This window comes from Lissotriton helveticus, chromosome 10, assembly GCF_964261635.1.
Source record: "Lissotriton helveticus chromosome 10, aLisHel1.1, whole genome shotgun sequence".
NCBI classification, from domain to species: Eukaryota; Metazoa; Chordata; class Amphibia; order Caudata; family Salamandridae; genus Lissotriton; species Lissotriton helveticus.
The window spans coordinates 233,392,934-233,411,718 of NC_136071.1; the positions used below are offsets into that span (position 1 = coordinate 233,392,934).

At 46.8% G+C, this 18,785-nt stretch overlaps 1 protein-coding gene across 4 annotated transcripts in view; it reads right to left on the bottom strand.

Annotated features, from left to right (window-relative positions):
- Nucleotides 1-18,785, bottom strand: part of LOC144785133 (vomeronasal type-2 receptor 26-like) — a 79,563-nt gene that overhangs the window by 39,736 nt on the left and 21,042 nt on the right. For 3 of the 4 annotated variants that reach the window (XM_078664215.1, XM_078664214.1, XM_078664216.1), the window contains one exon: nucleotides 9,840-10,064. In XM_078664215.1, coding sequence (XP_078520341.1) covers nucleotides 9,840-10,052 — 213 coding nt within the window. In that variant the 5' untranslated portion in view covers nucleotides 10,053-10,064. Of the gene's footprint in view, nucleotides 1-9,839; nucleotides 10,065-15,381; nucleotides 15,480-18,785 lie in introns of those variants that run through there. The other variant, XM_078664217.1, reaches the window with a different exon arrangement.

Sequence of the window (18,785 nt, forward strand, 5' to 3'; positions counted from 1 at the left end):
TTGAACTTGCTGTAACTTGTTCTTAAAACTCTAAAATAAAATAATAATTTTAAAAAAAAGTGTCTTGGTGTTACTTGTCAGAGTCTGTGTGAATGTCAGGTTGGCATCTGCTTACTTGTCCACTAAGTCTACAAAACTGGACAGCACTTCCGCCCATTGTTCTGCTAGTGAAGGCTTAAGAACCCTCCTCCGCTCCTCATCCCAAAGGGCCACCCCTTCTACTCTCGCCCAGGTCTCAATCACAGTCCTCCACCTACCATGGGGCGGGCCAGTCGGGGACTTCAGTGGCATGCAATGTCTCTGTGGGCAACGCCTTGGGCGAGGTCCATGAACCTATTGCCCGCCTTCTTCTCCGAATGTCTTTCGTACAGGCCCAGGAGGCATGTCTCTGCCATAGGTGCTTGTTTTCTATAGGGTGACCAACTAGTATAGGTGCAAATTCAGGACATGAGTATACAAATTCAGGACAAAAACTCAGGACAGAAGGTCAAAATTCAGGACAAATGTTCGGGACAAAAGGTACATTTTACGGACACATCTGAGGAGGCCGTGCAATAGTACATAAGTAAGTAAATAGACAACCAAAATAAGTAGACGTCAAAATAGGTTTATATTAGGTTGAGACAATCGTGCACTTCAATTCCTGTCACTGCTTTTGGCTACTTTTGCACCCTTTAGCCCCCTCCCTACAGCTGCATCACAGTGATTATTCTGCTGTGTTTATTTGTTATTCTATCTTATGCTGAGCTGAGAGCCACAGATCAAAGTCAGGAAGGGTCAAGGCACACTTTTGTCTGACCCCATGACAGCCCCACTTAAGCAGATTTAGCGGGTGCTTCACTACCCCTTTGGCCCATTGTCATTCTTTATGGGATAATCATCCATACTCAGAATGACAATGGGCCTGTCCACAGACTGAGTGAGGTCAGGGAGGGGCTGCTGCAGTCTCTAAAGTTCAAAGAGAAGTGTGAGCTGCCTGTGGTTATGGCAGGTGAACAGCACAGCTTGCTGCCATCCCCAAAATTACGAACAAAAGGCGCCTGTGAAAGAACTTCTTACGGACAAGAGGCCCAAATAACCGACAGTCCGTGAAATTTACAGACGGTTGGTCACCCTAGCTGTCTACCTAAGGTGTGCTCTATGTCATTCATCATCTGGGTCCAGAAGTGCATGATTGCTGGTCACTCCCACACCATGTGGATGAAGTCAGCATCAACTAGAAAGCAACGGGGGCAACAGGCATTCATACTGTGTAGCATCATGTTCGTCTTGTGGGGTATAAGATAGGTGCAGTGCAAGTAGTTGAACTGTGTGTATTTCAAACTTTTATTGTGGGCTGATGTGTATGCACATGCTAGAGCTTTAGCCCAGTCTATCCCCATGAATGTCCTTCCAATATAAGTCTCCCATCAACCACGAAGGGTCAGTAAAGCCTGCATTTGCCACGTCATTCTGTAGAGCCACCAGATCAAATGGCTACCCTGCCCAAACTTTACCAGCATCTACAGGAGGTCATGCATGGGTGGCTTTGAGTCTGGGGTCCCGTACAGCCCCACAGTGCCTGCACCACCGCCCCATACACCAAGACCAGCCATCTCCAAAGCTGTCTCCCGCTATCAGTTTCTCCAGTGTACACAGGGTTCCCTCCTTGAGCACCTTGAGACCCTCACGGGTAAGTAGTGCGCTCTACAAATGCTTTGATTGATTGATTGACTGATAGCAGTCGCCCAATTTAAGCAAGTTAGCTTTCGTCCAGGTTTCCATTAGTCGTGCTGTTGTGCAGCCATCTCTTGTCATCGGGAGTCCAACAAGCGGCAGTGCTGGGGTATACGGGCGACGGACCTATGCTGTCAAGTGCTCCTCTCCAGCAGCGGAGTAACAGGCGAAGAAGTCTGGCCCTCGGGCCGGTGCCAGTTTCACTCCCAGAAAAACAGTGCTATCAGTGTGCCCTCCCTACTCACTCCACCAAACTCACCCACCTCTGCCAGGCCTATTCCGGCTAGCCACAGGGTCAGCCACTGTAGCTGTGCTGCATAGTAGTGTATTTCGAAGCTGAGAACACCTAGCCCAGTATATCAGTTGCTTTCTGAAGTGTGCAAAGCAACACCCGACAGCACTGGACATCCCAGATTAGGTCTCTCAGCAGTGCATTCAACATCCGAAACCATCACTTCGGGAGCTAGGTTGGTATGTTTGTAAAATAGTACAGTACTCTAGGCAGCATGACCATTTTGGTCATAGCTATCCTGACCATAATAGAGAACCAGAGCATGCCCCAAAATGCCTCGCTGCCTCTCAATCCACACCTTGGTTGCCCTGAATGATGTCCCAGTCCACATGGATTATTTTAATGGCAAGGTATTTAAAGACCCTGGGCGCCCATTGGATCCCCAGCAAACATATTGGGAACAGGTGATCACCGTAGTCAGGGAATTCCGGAAAAGTGAAGGTCTTCAACCAGTTAGTGTAAATCCCTGAGACCCTCCCAAAAACCTCTAACTGATCCATGCACCACGGTACACCGGTCTGAATGTCTCGCAGATAGTAGAGGAGCATGTCTGGGTACAGCAAAATCACAGTCTCTCTGTCAGACATGCCACTCCTCTATTGCGCCCCTCGATGCGCAGTATGCTCATAAAAGGTTCAATAGGCAAAGCAAATGACAGGGGTGAGAGCGGGAAGCCCTGCCTAGTGTCCCAGAACACCACAAAAGGGTCCAAGATGCAGTGCCCGATATGGCCCCGTGCATCCTCATATAACACTATAACCCATTTCCCCCAGTGCTCTCCCAGGGACAGTATGACCATGACAACGTGCATGTACTACCAGCATAGTGTGCCGAAGGCCTTTTGGATGCATAAGGAGAGAACCATTGCCTCGACCCAAAAGGCTGTGGGAGTCTCGGCCAGTATGCAGTACAGGTGGCAGAGATTATGTGAGATGATCATTTATGGATGAAGCCCTTTTGGTCCTCATGTTCTAGGGCAGAAAGATGAGGCAGGAGGTGGTTGGACAGCACTTTACTTAGAATATGGTAGTCAAGACTGAGTATTGAGAGGGGGCAGTAAGCAGACACATCAGTGGGTTCTCCCGACATCTTGGACATGGATACACTAGGGCTTCCTTAGTGATCTCAGGTAGCGTTCCAATGCCCGTGCATACATCTCTGCCTGCCACAGGAGCAATTGCACTGCATAGGTCTGATAAAACTTGGCCAGTAAGTCGTCAGTCACGAGGGTCTTTCCTCGGGCTAGGGCCTTAATGGCAGCTTAATCTGGAGTTCGTGATTGGGGTCCCCCAATATCTTACCGTTTTCCGCAGACAGTTGAGGTAGTTGTGCCACGGCTCGGAATGCATCAACTGCAGTTTCCTGGACCTGCTCAGACATCTCGTTGAGCGAATGTAGTGGTCGGTGAACACTGTGTGGATCTCTTCCTCCATGTACACTGCGTTTCCTCCAGGCCCATATTCTGAGTAATGTGGCGTCCTTTATCCTCGGGACAGACCAGCTACTCCAGCACTCTACCCACCTGCCTACCCTCTGAATGCACTGTGGTCCAGTATTTGCGCCACTTCAGGGCCCCCAGTTTCTCCATCAGTGCCGGGTGCCTTGATATTTCTTCCCGCAGTGCCAAATTAACAGCAGGGTAGTCTAGGGGCATTTTCTCAAGCCTGTGTATGTCACCCTGTAGAGTAGTCAGCTCATTCCGAAGCGCACGTTCCACCACCACCGATTGACTAAGACAGTAGCCGTGGACAGCTGCTTTGAAAGCATCCCACTCAACATTAGCATGGGAGTCAATGTGTGTTTTCATTCTAAAGTAATCTGAGATTTGCTCCCCCAAACAGTCGGAGAAAGTGGGCTCATGTAGGTAACCAAGGTAGAGGTGCCAGGTGTGATAGAGTTGCGTACCGCCTCTATTACAGCATGGCCAGTAGGGGGTTAAAATCTGATATTGTGCGGCTTGTGAAGATCCTAGGAGCACAATATTTTCTCCAAACGCACATACAAGTCATGCCCTGGAGTTTAAAAGGAATACTCTAATGTCCCTCATTCTGGGACCTTCACAAGTTGAGTAAGTGTCAGCGTTCTATCCAATCCCTAACATTCTGTGCAGCCCACTTCGTCGGCCACTCTTGAAGCAGTGGAAGGATCTGTATATGTTGATGTCCACTACACAATTGTAGTCACCTCTCAGTGGCAGTGGCACACCACCGGTCATAAGAAAGGTCATGGATGAGAGCAGCAAAGTATAGGGCCTGTCCACACTCAGGGCGAACACATTACATAGCACAATACAGTAACAATGAGTCTTCCAAGCAGGAGGGCGTAATGGCCTTCCTGGTCGCTGTGTGTCCTCTTGACCTCAAGGGAGACCCCAGCTCACACCCGGAGTAGCACCCCCTAGAAAAATGCAGAATATCCGATGCCATAGCTACCCCATCTCCATCGCTTTTGCAGTTTAGGTATCTTAGCTCCAGTTCAGTGTGTCTCCTCGAAGAGCACCACATCCACCCCTCTGCATTTTTAAGAAGGACAGCACTCTTCATCTTTTAGCAATGGATCCCATCCTTCTGACATTCCAGGAAGTAAATGTGCATGGTGTCGCTAGTCCCAGCATTCCACACAGGTAACACTTTCTTCCAACTTTACCACCCCTCCGGCCCGACAGCCACTGATCCCTCATCCCGCCCACCCAACAAGCATCCAAACGTTTGATTCTTTATCAATCAATCAATCAATCAATCAATCATGAAATTTATATAGCGCGCTACTCACCCGGAGGGTCTCAACGCGCATAGGGGAGGGGGGTCTGCTACTGCTCGAACAGCCAGGTCTTGAGTTGCTTCCTGAAGGAGAGGTGGTCTTACGTCTGACGGATGTGGATGGGGAGAGAGTTCCACGTCTTGGCTGCCAGGTATGAGAAGGATCTTCCTCCCATGGTCGTCCTTCGGATGCGTGGAACGGCTGCGACGGCGTGGCTGGTCGAACGAAGCTGGAAGGTGGGAGTGTAGAAGGTCAGGCGGTTGTTGAGGTACTTAGGGCCCAGGCCGTGGAGGGCCTTGTGTGCGTGGGTGAGGAGTTGGAACGTGATTCTCTTGTTGACGGGGAGCCAGTGCAGGTCTCTCAGGTGTCCGGAGATGTGGCTGTGCCGGGGGATGTCCAGGAGGAGTCGGGCGGAGGCGTTCTGGATGCGTTGGAGTCTCTTTTGTAGTTTGGCTGTGGTTCCGGTGTCGAGGGTGTTTCCGTAGTCCAGTCGGCTGGTGACGAGTGCCTGGGTGACCGTCTTCCTAGTTTCGGTGGGGATCCATCGGAAGTTCTTCCGGAGCATGCGAAGGATGTTGAAGCATGAGGACGAGACGGCGTTGACTTGTCTGGTCATCGAGAGGGAGGAGTCCAGGATGAAGCCCAGGTTGCGTGCGTGGTCCGTTGGTTTGGGTGCGCTGCCCAGGGCAGGGGGCCACCAGGAGTCGTCCCAGGCGGAGGAAGATGTTCCCAGGATGAGGACTTCCGTCTTGTCTGAGTTGAGTCTCAAGCAGCTGTTCTTCATCCACTCGGCTACTTCTTTCATCCCTTCGTGTAGGTCGGTTCTGGCGGTGGCTGGGTCGTTGGTGAGGGAGAGGATCAGCTGAGTGTCGTCGGCGTAGGAGATGATGTTGAGGTTGTGTTGGCGTGCGATGGCCGCGAGGGGGCTCATGTAGATGTTGAAGAGGGTGGGGCTGAGTGATGATCCTTGTGGTACGCCACAGATGACTTCGGTGGCCTCGGATCTGAACGGGGGGAGGCAAACTCTCTGGGTTCTTCCGGCGAGGAACGAGATGATCCACTCCAGAGCCCTCTCTTGGATTCCGATGTTGCTGAGGCATTGTACTAGGGTGCGGTGGCAGACAGTGTCGAACGCTGCGGAGAGGTCCAGGAGGGTGAGGGCAGCTGTTTCCCCGTTGTCGAGCAGGGCTCGGATGTCGTCAGTGGCTGCGATGAGGGCGGTCTCGGTACTGTGGTTGGCTCGGAAGCCGGACTGCGAGGGGTCGAGGGATCCGTTCGTCTCGAGGAAAGCGGCAAGCTGTCGGTTGACGGTCTTCTCAATGACTTTGGCAGGAAACGGGAGGAGCGAGATGGGGCAGTAGTTCTTGAGGTCGGTGGGGTCTGCTGACGGTTTCTTCAGGAGGGCGCTGAGTTCGGCATGCTTCCAGCTCTCCGGGAAGGTGGTGGTGTTGAAGGAGCAGTTGATGACGTCTCGGAGTTAGGGAGCGATGACGGATGCGGCCTTGTTGAAGACGTGGTGGGGGCATGGGTCGCTTGGTGATCCGGCGTGGATGGTGTTCATCGTGTCGAAGGTGTCTTCGGTGCTGAGCGGGGTCCAGGCTCGGAGGGTGCTGATATGATGTGTCTGAACCGAGCCTGGGTATGAACACAGCAAAATTCCACAACTCCCTCTCTCCTGGTTAGAGATACAACATCTCAGCCAAAAACAAAAAACAAACAAGAATTGCCTATACCAAACCCCTGATATCATCGTGGCGGGACAGGGGTTCTGTGTGGATTGTCCAATTGTGACATATGTTCAACGGGGCGGTGCAGGCAGTAGGTTGCAAGTAACAATCCTCGGCGAAAACTAATACGTTTTATCACGAGGGTAACCTCCCCTGCCCCATGAAGTCCACGAACACTCCACTGAGAGTGTTTTGATTTTTACAGCTCACCCACTGTGGAGCGAGCATATACCACGGGCACATTTTTTGCCATCCAGTGGTTCCATATGGTAGGATCGGGTGCGTCTTTTAGGGGACGCAGACCATCCACCATTTTGGTTTTAGGTCCTGATGAAAACCTGGTTCAATACAACCACCAGGGTTGAAACATGAAGACCCAACACATAAAAGAGATACACGGGCTCATCACTGCCCTCACTTTATCTCGCCACGATTTTAACATTGTCCAGTTACTTACCAATAAAAAGTCTTTATTTTTCTAAGTTAAAACCAGGACAATTTTTAACACACTTACCCTTTTGTTCACGCACCATCACTCACAACCTGCTCCACTGCAATCAGGTGTTGAAGCACACCCTGATGACGCTAGGTCATTAGGGTGGACCCCGATGATGAAGCATGTCATCACTAGGTGATGAGTGAGGGGTTTCTAATAAAAGGAGATTTTTCCCCTTTTTTTGAAAGAAACCGTGCACCCCTACAGCAACTGGTGAATTCTCACTGGTGGTACTCCTTCATTTGTTTTTCTATATTAGTATTCAGGGGTACAGGAGTACTCCCTGTTCACTCTGGTGAACATTATCCTTGCTCTCCCCATTGTTTCTGTATATGTTCAAGACGCCCATCCCACATCCGACTGTGTCCGATCATATCAACATAGGATTCCGACAGTGGCAGCTGGCTCCCAAATAAGCAGACCAGGTGCCCAATTCCAGCAAGAGGCATGGAAGGCATGCCCCCATTGACATGCATGGTCCAGTGGAGTCCCTCACAGAGGCTGCAAGGCCATCAGAGGTCATCTGCTAGCCTGTGACATTGGGTCCGCACAGGAGACCCTCTGGGGTTTCATCGAGTCAATGCTCTCCAAAGATGCACTTGTTAGTCAACGCAAGGTTTGCAGTGAGGCCATCCATCAATCGTGACAGGTTGTTCATGTTCAGATTGGTCTCTGGTCATGCGTTTGTACTTGGTATCCACTTTCCACCGTTTCTGGCTTTGTTTTGGCCAGGGGGGCCATGTCTCCTTCTGCTATCCTGCTATCCGTTTCGGCCTTGTATTTCTCAAGCCCGTCCCAGGTATCAGAAGGATTGCTGAGAAACAGGGCTTGGTCACCCACCTGGACCTTGAGCCACGCAGGCAAGAGCAATATATAACGGACACCAACACCTTGTAGTTCCCTCTTCACTGCTGTGAAATAAACTCTTTGACTACGGGCTGCCATGGTGTAGTCCGGGAAGATTATGATAGAGGTATCATCCAGGCTGGAGCGTCCGACATTTCGTGCTCGCCGCAGGATACAATCTCTGTCTATATAATGGAGAAGACATGCCACCACAGGGCGGGGAGGCATACCGGGGCTGAGGCCTTTTAGCTACTCTATGCACGTATTCCAGGACAAAGAAGAGCGAGAGCTCCGCAGGGCCACCTCCCTGGTCAAGCAGTCCTCCAAGAAAATGACCGCGTCTGCACCCTCCATATTTTCGGGGAATCCAACAATCCTGATGTTGTTACAATACCTGTGCGCTTCTTCATTCTTTGCCCATAGTTCTAAGGACCCCAATGTCTGTGTCAGATCGGAAATTCTGGCTTGCAGCTCCTGCAGATTGGGAAGTAGATCCTCCAATGACGTCTCATTGTTCTTCACCACATCTGCTAACTTGCGGTGATCATCATGGAGTAGTCCCAGGTCCATTGAGACCAGGTCTATTTTACCCTCCAACACCTGCCTGGAGGAGTTGATCGTGGCAAGAATCAAGTCTAACTCATCTGAGGAGGTTTGGGGCTTTGAGCAGCGCATCTGTGGGCAGGATCCTGAGAGACCCCAAACTCCAATGCTCGCCGGGCAGTGCAATGCGTTCCCCATTTCTCCCCACCAAATCCTGCCCTCTCACGTCCCACGCTATCCACGCCATGTAGGTGTCTGGAGGAGTCCAGCATCCTTACCACCCCCCCCCCCCCCCCCCACCGCCCTCAAGCTTGTCTCCAGGAGTCCCCACTCCCTCCACAGAGCATTCCAACTGCCAGCACCTACTCAGGGAAAGTATTCAGGCGGCAGCACAATACCTGCACCACTGACAGGGTCTCAACAGTGTCCAAGCTGCTCCTTCAATGTGCACCGGAACCAGTCGTGCACAGCAGACCCCTACTCTAGGCTTGTTAGTCCCCACAGAGGTTGCCGCTTCGCCTGGCTTCCTGGATGCATAGGGGCTGGAGGCTGCTTGTTGTTGCTACTTCATCGGGGTGAGTGGCGCCGATATTTCCGCCAGTGCTCACAGGCCCCTGTGTCACTGCATTTCCAGGATACGGTCTGCATCCGGCCCCACAGGTGTCCGTACTCCGCTGCAGCACCAAGGCCCCACCCGCTGCCACCGACTCAGGAGCCTCCAGGCTTTGCCACTGCGCATATGTTAGAGGTCGAGCTGGGAGTGGTTCTAGTATGCGGCCATATTGGCGTGAAGCTTGCCACGCCACGCCAGGACCACCAATAATACCACCACTAGTTCTGCTTCTACCATCAGCACAACCACTAATGCAATACATGCATCAAACTCAGGGCCACCAATACCACACCATCAGTACCACTAGCAATCACGACCAAAACCAATGTATTGCATGGATTAATAATTTCTGCATGCATGTTTTTCACAGTAAACCAAGAACTCCTAGCTTTTCCAGTCCTTGTTTTAACATATGCTTTGGATGCGGTCAATAGGCAGAAATGTATAAAACAAAAAGATCTATCTTGCCCCTTGGGTTGGCAACTTTCTTACAAGCCTACATTTAAAACTGAATGCCAAGCCTCTAAAAAAAGCACTGGCCTAGCCAATAGGTCTCCCCTTTGGAACCTTATACGTTTTTAGCCAAGCAACAGTTACTGTTATTGCAACAAGGATATTGTGCTGCATAACTAAATACTTATAAGGTCCCAAAAGCGAGACCTATTGGCTACGCCAATGCTTGTTAACATATGCTTCTGATGCGGTCAGTAGGCAGAAATGTGCCAAAATAATTCAGAAATTTTAGAAATGTAAAAAATATAATTTGAGCGAAGAATTTTTGTTTGACAGTTACACTGGACAAATAAAATCACTTTGCAATCATATTCTTGAAGTCTCTAAAGGTACCTGCGTGAAGTGAGGGCTCCAGGAGATTTCGCTTTCGTTCAGGAAGATATCTTGAAACCCATTGGCCGAGAAAGAATATCCAACTTTATTATAACTGAATGTTTCATGTTGTGTTCCAACAAAGTTCAAAATATCAAACTGGCTTGGAAGGCAACCGGTTTCATCAAAGTAAATGTCATCTCCGCCAGTAGAGTTGAAGCGAACGGTTTGCATATATTTGTTCAGCTAAAGAAAAATGCACATATTCAACAAGAAAGTGGTATTTTTAATGTGGATTATTTTAGCCAACAAAATAGTACATTTACCTATGAAAATTATCACTTTATTTGTTTCAGTAAAGTCACAAAATAAATCAAATGAGAACGAGAATTAGTTAACTCATTGCACATTGAAATTGTCTTCACGAGCTCTTACCAATACATCGAACACTATCACATTTTACTTCAGTGCTATGGCATTGGTGAAAACCATTATGCCTATTGAGAACCAGACCCATCATAGATTATCTAGTGCTTTACAAATGGATCAGTGTAAACACTTTACAGGCAAAAAGTAACAAATAAAAATACAATTGCTTAACAATGTAAAATACACATCTGAGAAAGTCAGTTGCCAGTTAGTGGAAGTGGCAATGAAAAAATTGAGGTTAATTTGTACTAGTAAATTTGCTTGTGAACCAAAAAAATGTCATCTGGTGAAAAACTTTCGTTTGCATGAATCTCGATGTATTAAAAAAAAACACGGCCCATATGAATTGGTACATGCTTGTGCTACCATTCTCTTGTCTTTATCGATTATTGCATGTCATGGAAATTGAACATAATTACAATACGTTATTCATGGATTCTCTTGTTTTTAAAAACGCAAATAAAGCTATGAACACAAAAAATATGGGAATGTAAAACAACAACAAATGAAATAGTGGAAAGACTCTCAGACAGTACATTGGGCACCTTTGATCCAATCAAAGATTCGTCTTAAAGTGGTGTAATATGTAACATTTGGGTTAGGAAGTCTTTTTCCTTGTCCAGTGAAAGTCCACCAGACAAAATGGTCTCTCTCTTTCCTCTGAGGCACTGCTGGGCTCAGATGTGGGGATAAACATGTTTCTGTACTGTCACCTCTCCTGTTGTACTTTTGGGTGGCCCATCTCATAAAATCACACCAATTACAGTTTGAAATTAAAAATCGTGACTCTCAAACCCATTTCAGAAAGGCGTGATGGGGTTGTAAGTCCTAAGGGCTCTTCAAAGTTTGATACACTTGATAAGGGAGATTTTCCCATGCCTTGTTGGTGTAAAATTAGAGATGCTAGATAAGTTTCGGAGTGAGCAGGAAAGCAGTTACCCAGTGCTTAATTTGTAAAATATTAAGTCCAGGTGCTCAATTTTTTTCAGGAGGCCATACCCATTTCCCCCCAGCTCCACCCACTTCCTGTATAGGCTCCACCCACTTACTCTATTGGCTCCACCCACACCCTCAACTGGCACTGCTGAACGTCCGGTGTAATACCCAATATGAATTCCACCAAGGGACACTTCCTCAAGAAGGTTTCTGATAGGCGGTTCCCGCCACCCAAGAAAATGTTGAAAAATAGGAATGCAAAATGGCATTCGAAGCACAATTTTGGAATAAATTAGCTAACATAACTAATGCAACTTCTGCAACATAACACAGTGGCTAGGGTTGATTTAACTAATACCAATATATTTCTACCGAAACAAACCTTTTTTAGTAAAATTAGGATAGTCAAAGACTGGGAAAAAAACATAACTCTCACCTTTACCATGCTGTTTGCATCTAGCGCTTTGATGGTAGTAGTTTATAGCTCACTGTACTAGATCATGAATGTAATGTATGAATTGCACAGTAACAAAAGGATCTCTGTGGCAAAAACAGCATCCCACTGAGCAATGCACATGAAATACTGTTCTGGAATTTGCATGGTACACGTACTTTGCAGCAAGCATTTTAACCCTCTGCGCTACCTTAGATTAATCAAAACTGTCACTAGACAAAACTCCGATCTCTCTCCGGCACTGCCAGGTACATTAATTACCAGAGTTATCTTGTCACATTTATTGTTGTCTGAAAACTGTTGGATATACAAAGAACTCTGCAGTGCTTTTAAAACGGATGCACTGCTACAAAAGTCCCCCACCACCCTACCAGCCTCCCGGTACTGTTTCACTCTCCTTGATGTAGATCATGTATGAAGGACAGTTGCAAGTCTGTGCTACAGGGAGGTGGCACAGTCTTTACATTAAGGACAAGTAGTTCACTATGTAGTCTGCCACCATTTGGTGTTATGGAAAAGAAGCATAATGTATTGTATTGTAATTGCATTTATATAGCGCTTACTACCCCTGACGAGGCGTCGAAGCGCTTTTTCGGCAGGTAGCACGCTACTCTGGGACCCACAGAGGATTAGTGTTGAATTAGTATAGTGAACCATGCAAGTACATTTTAAGTGGTGGATAGGTTAATCAGTTATTTGGATTTGGAATGATAGCAGAAGGATAGAGTAGGACAAAGGTTTATATTTATTTATCGCTCGCTTGTTGACACATGCTATTCAGGGAGCCTATAGAGGATTAGTGGTGAATTAATATGGTGAAATATGAGGTAATTTCAGTGGTGGATATTAGTCTGTTACTTGGAGTGACAAGGATAGCGGATGGATAAAAGGGGACAGAAAGATTTGCTTTCATATAGCACTTGTTACCCCTGATGGGCGTTGAAGCGCTTTTCTGGGTGCAGTAAGGACAGCTGACATCGTCTCTGCATTTCAGGAAGGTGGGTGGCCTCTGTGTTAAGGGCAGGTGGCACATGCCTTTTTCCTAGGCCTCCTCTGATAACACTAACTGTCCAAAGGTGCCCCCAACGCCATCGTCCTTTGTAACCACAAGGTCCTCAGAACCCTCACTTATCCACAGACCCAGACTCCCCACGTTTTTCAGCCCTAATAACCTACACCCCCACTCTCTGACAATGCAGCCCCAGAGACCCTGTTATTCGGATACTGTTTACTTTCAATTTTTTAAACAGTTAGTGCCAAGTCTCAAAGTTTTACTCAGAATAGCATGGCCAGTGCTACTGAATGTCGACGTGCAGAATGCCAAAGCTAAAAGGGTTGGACTGGCCTACAGGGCAATTTGGTAGTGACCAGTGGGTTGGTCTGACAGGTAAAGTGCGTGGGCCTTTTTTGGCTGTTTCTGGGAGTGTTTTGTGCTCTACTGGGTGGGTTTTTCCTATTGAATTCCTTGGTATTCAAACAAACATTATCTGCAGCAAGCTCAAATCCATGCCAACTTAAATACCTTGTAAATGACTTGTGTTTTACAAGCTCAAAGACTGAAGTTGAAGGCTGCATGCTCTTAAATCCACCTCATGCCTTTTTAATCCACTCCCAAAACTCTCACTGCCACTTTATATCACTCTGCGTGCAAAATAACAACCATGGCACTTGAAATACGGATTCTATCCGATCAAATCAATAAATGTAAAGAGGAAGTAGGAGGTCTGTACTCAAATTTTATTATTGACCTTATCTAAAAATAAAACTCATAAAACATACATAATAACTATCAGTTTAGACAGTATCAAATTATTCATAAAATACACAAAACATCCTAAAATGCACAAAACATCATCAATATACAATAAAAGTAATAACAAATTCCGTTATAGCAGCCAATCACACGAATAGATTCTAATTTGATAATGTGTGAAGGGATAAAACACGAATTCTGTCTGAACTTGTGAGAAAATCTGGCCTCGCTTCCCAGTGTGTGCAATTGATTGCACGAGGCTCGTGTTTTCAGCAGCCCAGGATTTTCGTGCTTCGCTCCCAGCTTTATCAACTTCAGAAACGTTCCCTTAGATGGAATGAAAGAAGTTTCTCCACATCAGGAAGACTTCCCCGCCACATTTCATGCAACATTTTATTATTTTAAGTATTTTACATGCAATCAATTGCACACACTGGGAAGCGAGGCCAGATTTTCTCACAAGTTCAGACAGAATTTGTGTGAGTGCCAAGAATAGACACTTTTTACAACACAGATAAAGGAAGCAGCCTAGCAAGATCAATTCAGCTTATCGTGTTTTATCCCTTCACACATTATCAAATTAGAATCTATTCGTGTGATTGGCTGCTATAACGGAATTTGAGCAAGAACGTGTGATACGTGGCTACTCCAGAAGAAGGCGCTGGTCGCCGAAACGCGCGTAGAGAACCATTTGTTATGCCACCTTTTTAATATTGTGATTTTCAATCATTTGTTGCGTCATTATATTTTTTAAAAATACTTGTGATTTGTTATTACTTTTATTGTATATTGATGATGTTTTGTGCATTTTAGGATGTTTTGTGTATTTTATGAATAATTTGATACTGTCTAAACTGATAGTTATTATGTATGTTTTATGAGTTTTATTTTTAGATAAGGTCAATAATAAAATTTGAGTACAGACCTCCTACTTCCTCTTTACATTTATTGATTTGATCGGATAGAATCCGTATTTCAAGTGCCATGGTTGTTATTTTGCACGCTGTTTTTCCCTGACCTAGGACTTGTAGTATCCACTATCTCAGGGGGTCCTTGCTTCTTTTACACTTTATATCACTCTTGCAGGTTCCTTCTCAGCCCTGCTTTTTTCCTTTGTCACAGTTTTTCTGTCTTATTCGGTTTTGATCTATCACTAAATCTTTCGATTTCCATGAAGACCAGTCCACCTCAGGTGGATCACATATTCAAGACAATACAATTTGAAGTGCACTATGAAATGAAAAAAGGAAAATTGTGATAGTTTGCTTTATGCAGATTAACTGTTCCCTGGGCAGCCAACACTCTTGAGGCCTCAATGACTTAAGATATCTGTGTGCCCAAGGTCAGCTGAGGTGTCGGGGACCTGGTTTTTAGGTGTAAACCGACCTTTCAATCACATAATAAGGAGTTTACCATTACTCCGTGGCTGCTGGTGAACCTTCTATGCCTGCAGACGTGTAAATGGTAACACGTGTTCATTACTAAGAGTTCACCATTAATCTGTGGCTGATGGTGCACTCTCTACATCTGCACACGTGTAGATAGATGCCTGGTAAAGTGTGTAATGTCTACAGTCTAGCATTCAGGATCCGGGTGTTTTCATGCCGTGAGTAGGGGCAGTGCTTTTACCATGTAAGTGCAGAGGGAGAGAAGGGAGTGCTGAGCAAATTAACAACAAAATGAGCGCACAGCTCTTAAATTCAACCTCAAGAGAGGGGGCGAGCAGCTTGTGCCCGACCGCCGTCAGAGAAACATGACATGCCATTGTTCCAGGGCAGAGGTGATGTGCGAGGGTGGGCCAAATAAATAAAACACATACTGTGCAAAAGAACTTGGGGTCTATCGCCTGTGAAATTCCAAAGTGAATATATTGTGAGTTCTCACCTGCTCCACAATGATGAAACCAGCAACTTAGCGAACATTTGACATTCATTCCATAGTGCCTCACAGTTCAGGTCCTGCTAGCATCATGCTTCAAAATCACTACTTACTGGGACTGCTTCTGTCGTGTCCTCGCCGTGGGCACCACACAGGACAATGACCCACAGGACACAGGTTGGTGCAATCACATATCTTTATTGGCTTTGTAGATGCAGCTGGTTGTACACACGTCCGTCCCCCTGGTCGCCCTAGTCCGATCTGCCCTCTTCCTGTCCCCTGACCGGATGTGGTGTCTGGTGACCTGGTCACCTCCCTCATGACCCACAGGGTCCTAGTGTCCTGTCCTCGGTCCCTACTTGTCAGGTCGCCACATCTCCCCCTTTGTTGTAAACAAAATATTCATGATGCTGCTTTCCTGACCATTTCCGCCCCTTCAGCCCTTGACTGCATTTGCTTGTTGTTGTGGTGACAAAAGAGAAAAAGGGAGAGAGAGAGAGAGAGAGAGAGAGAGAGAGAGAGAGAGAGAGAGAGAGAGATGTTTTGTCCGTCTCGTCGACCCTTCTCCCCAGTCTCTGCTTCCTACTTTTTTCTACGTAGTTTCTTTGTCCCCTTGCTCTCCTTCTTTGATTGTCCTTTTCTGCCATCATCTTTGTTTCTGCTTTTCTGTTGTCCTCCGTCTGCTCTCAGTGTGCCAACCGCTCTTTCTCTTCGTCGTTGCTCTCCCCTTTTTGCCTTGTTTCTGTTCTTCCGTGGTCCTCCTTCTGCTCCCTTTTTGTCAGTCTCTCGTCGTCTTGATCGTTGCTCTCGGCCCTCTGTTTTGCTTCGCGTTCCTTTCTTTCTACCGCCGCCCTTTGTTGTATTGGTTCCTTCAATCACTCTTTTTTGTTCTCTTCCTCTTTCTTTGTTCCCGGAGTCTTCTCTTTGCTTGCTCTCAGCAGGTCTATTGTTTTTGTTATATGTCATCGTTATAAGGCCCATCGTTTTCGCTGTGCTGTTGCTCATCAGGCATGGCCCTGGGACATCGCCTTGTAGAACATGAATGTCCTCTCTTTTTATTGTGTCCTTGTATCTCAGTTCCTCTGTGAATTTTCCCAAGTTGGTTATTTGTTTCCTTGCCCCCCAGGTAGAAACCTTTGCCTGGGACACTCTCAGGGCCGGCTTTACTTCCATTCTCTCGTATTCCGATATACACATGACATTGCATGTTGCACCACTGTCCAGTATAAAGTCTGTTTCATGCGCTCCTACTCTTATCTTTGCCTGGTCCATTTTTCCTCTGTTGCTTCTGTCTGCTGGCTGTGTTGTCTCTCCTGCTTCTTCTTCCTCGCTCCCCTCGATGTGCACCTCCGACATGTGGTATAATCTTTCCACTTTCACTTCTTCCTCTTCTTCGCCTGACCCTCGTGATGAACTTCTCCTTTCATTGTCGATATACCTGACATGTCTTGTTGTCGATTCCTGTTGTCTTCCTGTTCTCCCCTTGTCGTCTCCTCTGAATTGTGCGCCTTGGCACATACTGGCGTAGTGATTTCTTCCACCACATCTTCTGCATGTCTGACCAAATGCTGGGCATGGACCTCTGTGTGGAAATTCCATTCCACACTTGTAGCATGTTCCTTCAGGTCGTCTCCTCTCTTTTTGTTCCCTCCGGTTATTCTTCCATCGGTCTGTGCGATATCTGTTTGTCATAAAGTGTGCGTTTTCGATTTCAACGCTTTTCCCTCTTTCCATTTCTTTGGCATGTTCCGTTGCTCTCGCCTCTGCTCTTGCTAGGGGCAGGATGTTCTCCAATGAGGTCGGTTCCTTTAGTATTCTTGCTCTGAATCCGGTGTCGCGACAGCCTTCTATGATCCGTAGTCTGATTGCTTGCTCGTTATCAAATTTGTCAAACTCACAATGTGTTACCAACTTTCTCAGCCTTGTTGCGAAGTCGTCTAGTGTTTCGCCGACTTGTTGACATGCAATGGTAAAAGTATATCGTTCTAAATCAATGTTGCGCTGTGGGTCGAATTTGGCTGTTAGACATTTCTTTAGTTGGTCATATGTTTTTGTTTCCTCGGTAGGCAGTGTCACCAGGAGTTCTTCAACGTCATCCCCTGCTAGGTTCAACAGTAATCCTCGTTTCTTTCCATCTGCTACATCTGTATCATCTACATATCTTTCAAACCGTCTGATCCATTTCTCCCACCTTATTCCTGTTTGTGGCTCCGACAAGTTGAAAGGTAGTGGTGTCCAGTATTGCGCGCTGGGCTTTGGATCTGCCCTTCTTTCCTTCTTCCTTTTATCTGTACTCTTTCTTTTATTTCCTTTTTCTTCTTCTTCTTCTGTTCTTTATTTTATTTCAGTCTTTTCTTGGTTTCCTTGTCTTTTCTGCCTTTTCTCTCTGTGATCTCTTTTGTTTTTTGTTTTTTTTTTTGCTTTGCTTTATTTGGCCTCTTCTGGGCTTTCTTGGTCCTTTTTCCTTGTGTTATTTCTCTGTCTCTTTGTTTTATTTCTTTGTCTTCTCCTTTTCTTAGTTTCTTTTTCCTTTTTTTTTATTTATATATATATATATATATATATATATATATATATATATATATATATATATATATATATATGGCATTGTGGCACTTATTTCTGCCTTCTTTTTACTTTCTTTGTATTCTTGCCTTTATTTTCACTTCCGGTGCCCTTTATTCTTGTGTGTACTTTCTTTTGTCTACTTTCCACCTTTATTTCCTTTATTTCTCCGTTGTTTGCGCTGTGCCTGACTCTTTAAAATGGCCGCCGCCGTTTCCTTTGATTTGATTGGCTCCTGCGCCTGCTCTTAAGATGGCCGCCGGTGTTCTCGCGAGGCTTCGCGTCCAATCAACGCGATGCCTGACTCCAAAATGGCCGCCGTCTTTTTCTTCGCGGTGATTGGTTCTCGCGCCTGACTTGAAGATGGCCGGCGAGACTCTCGCGAGAGCTCGCGCCAATTCCCTTTCACTTCGCGCTTTCTACACAGCGCTTACCGGAGTCAGCAGTCTTCTTCTCCGCATCAGTCGGGGTGGGCTCCCGCGTTGATGTAATTCTTCAAGGCACTTCCCTCTTCTTTCCTCACGACGCGATCCAGGGTGGGCTCCTGAGTTGTAATCGCGAATGGGCACACGTCGAGTTCGCCTTCGTCGCCAGTTGTCGTGTCCTCGCCGTGGGCACCACACAGGACAATGACCCACAGGACACAGGTTGGTGCAATCACATATCTTTATTAGCTTTGTAGATGCAGCTGGTTGTACACACGTCCGTCCCAGTGGTCGCCCTAGTCCGATCTGCCTTCTTCCTGTCCCCTGACCGGATGTGGTGTCTGGTGACCTGGTCACCTCCCTCATGACCCACAGGGTCCTAGTGTCCTCTCCTCGGTCCCTACTTGTCAGGTCACCACAGCTTCCTTTCGGTTTTATTTAGTCTAAGGCCTGCTGTGCACCACGCTGCTTGCTTCTTGTGTCGTGGGCTGAAAAGCCTTGCAGCTGCGCAGTATGTTTGGGCGGGC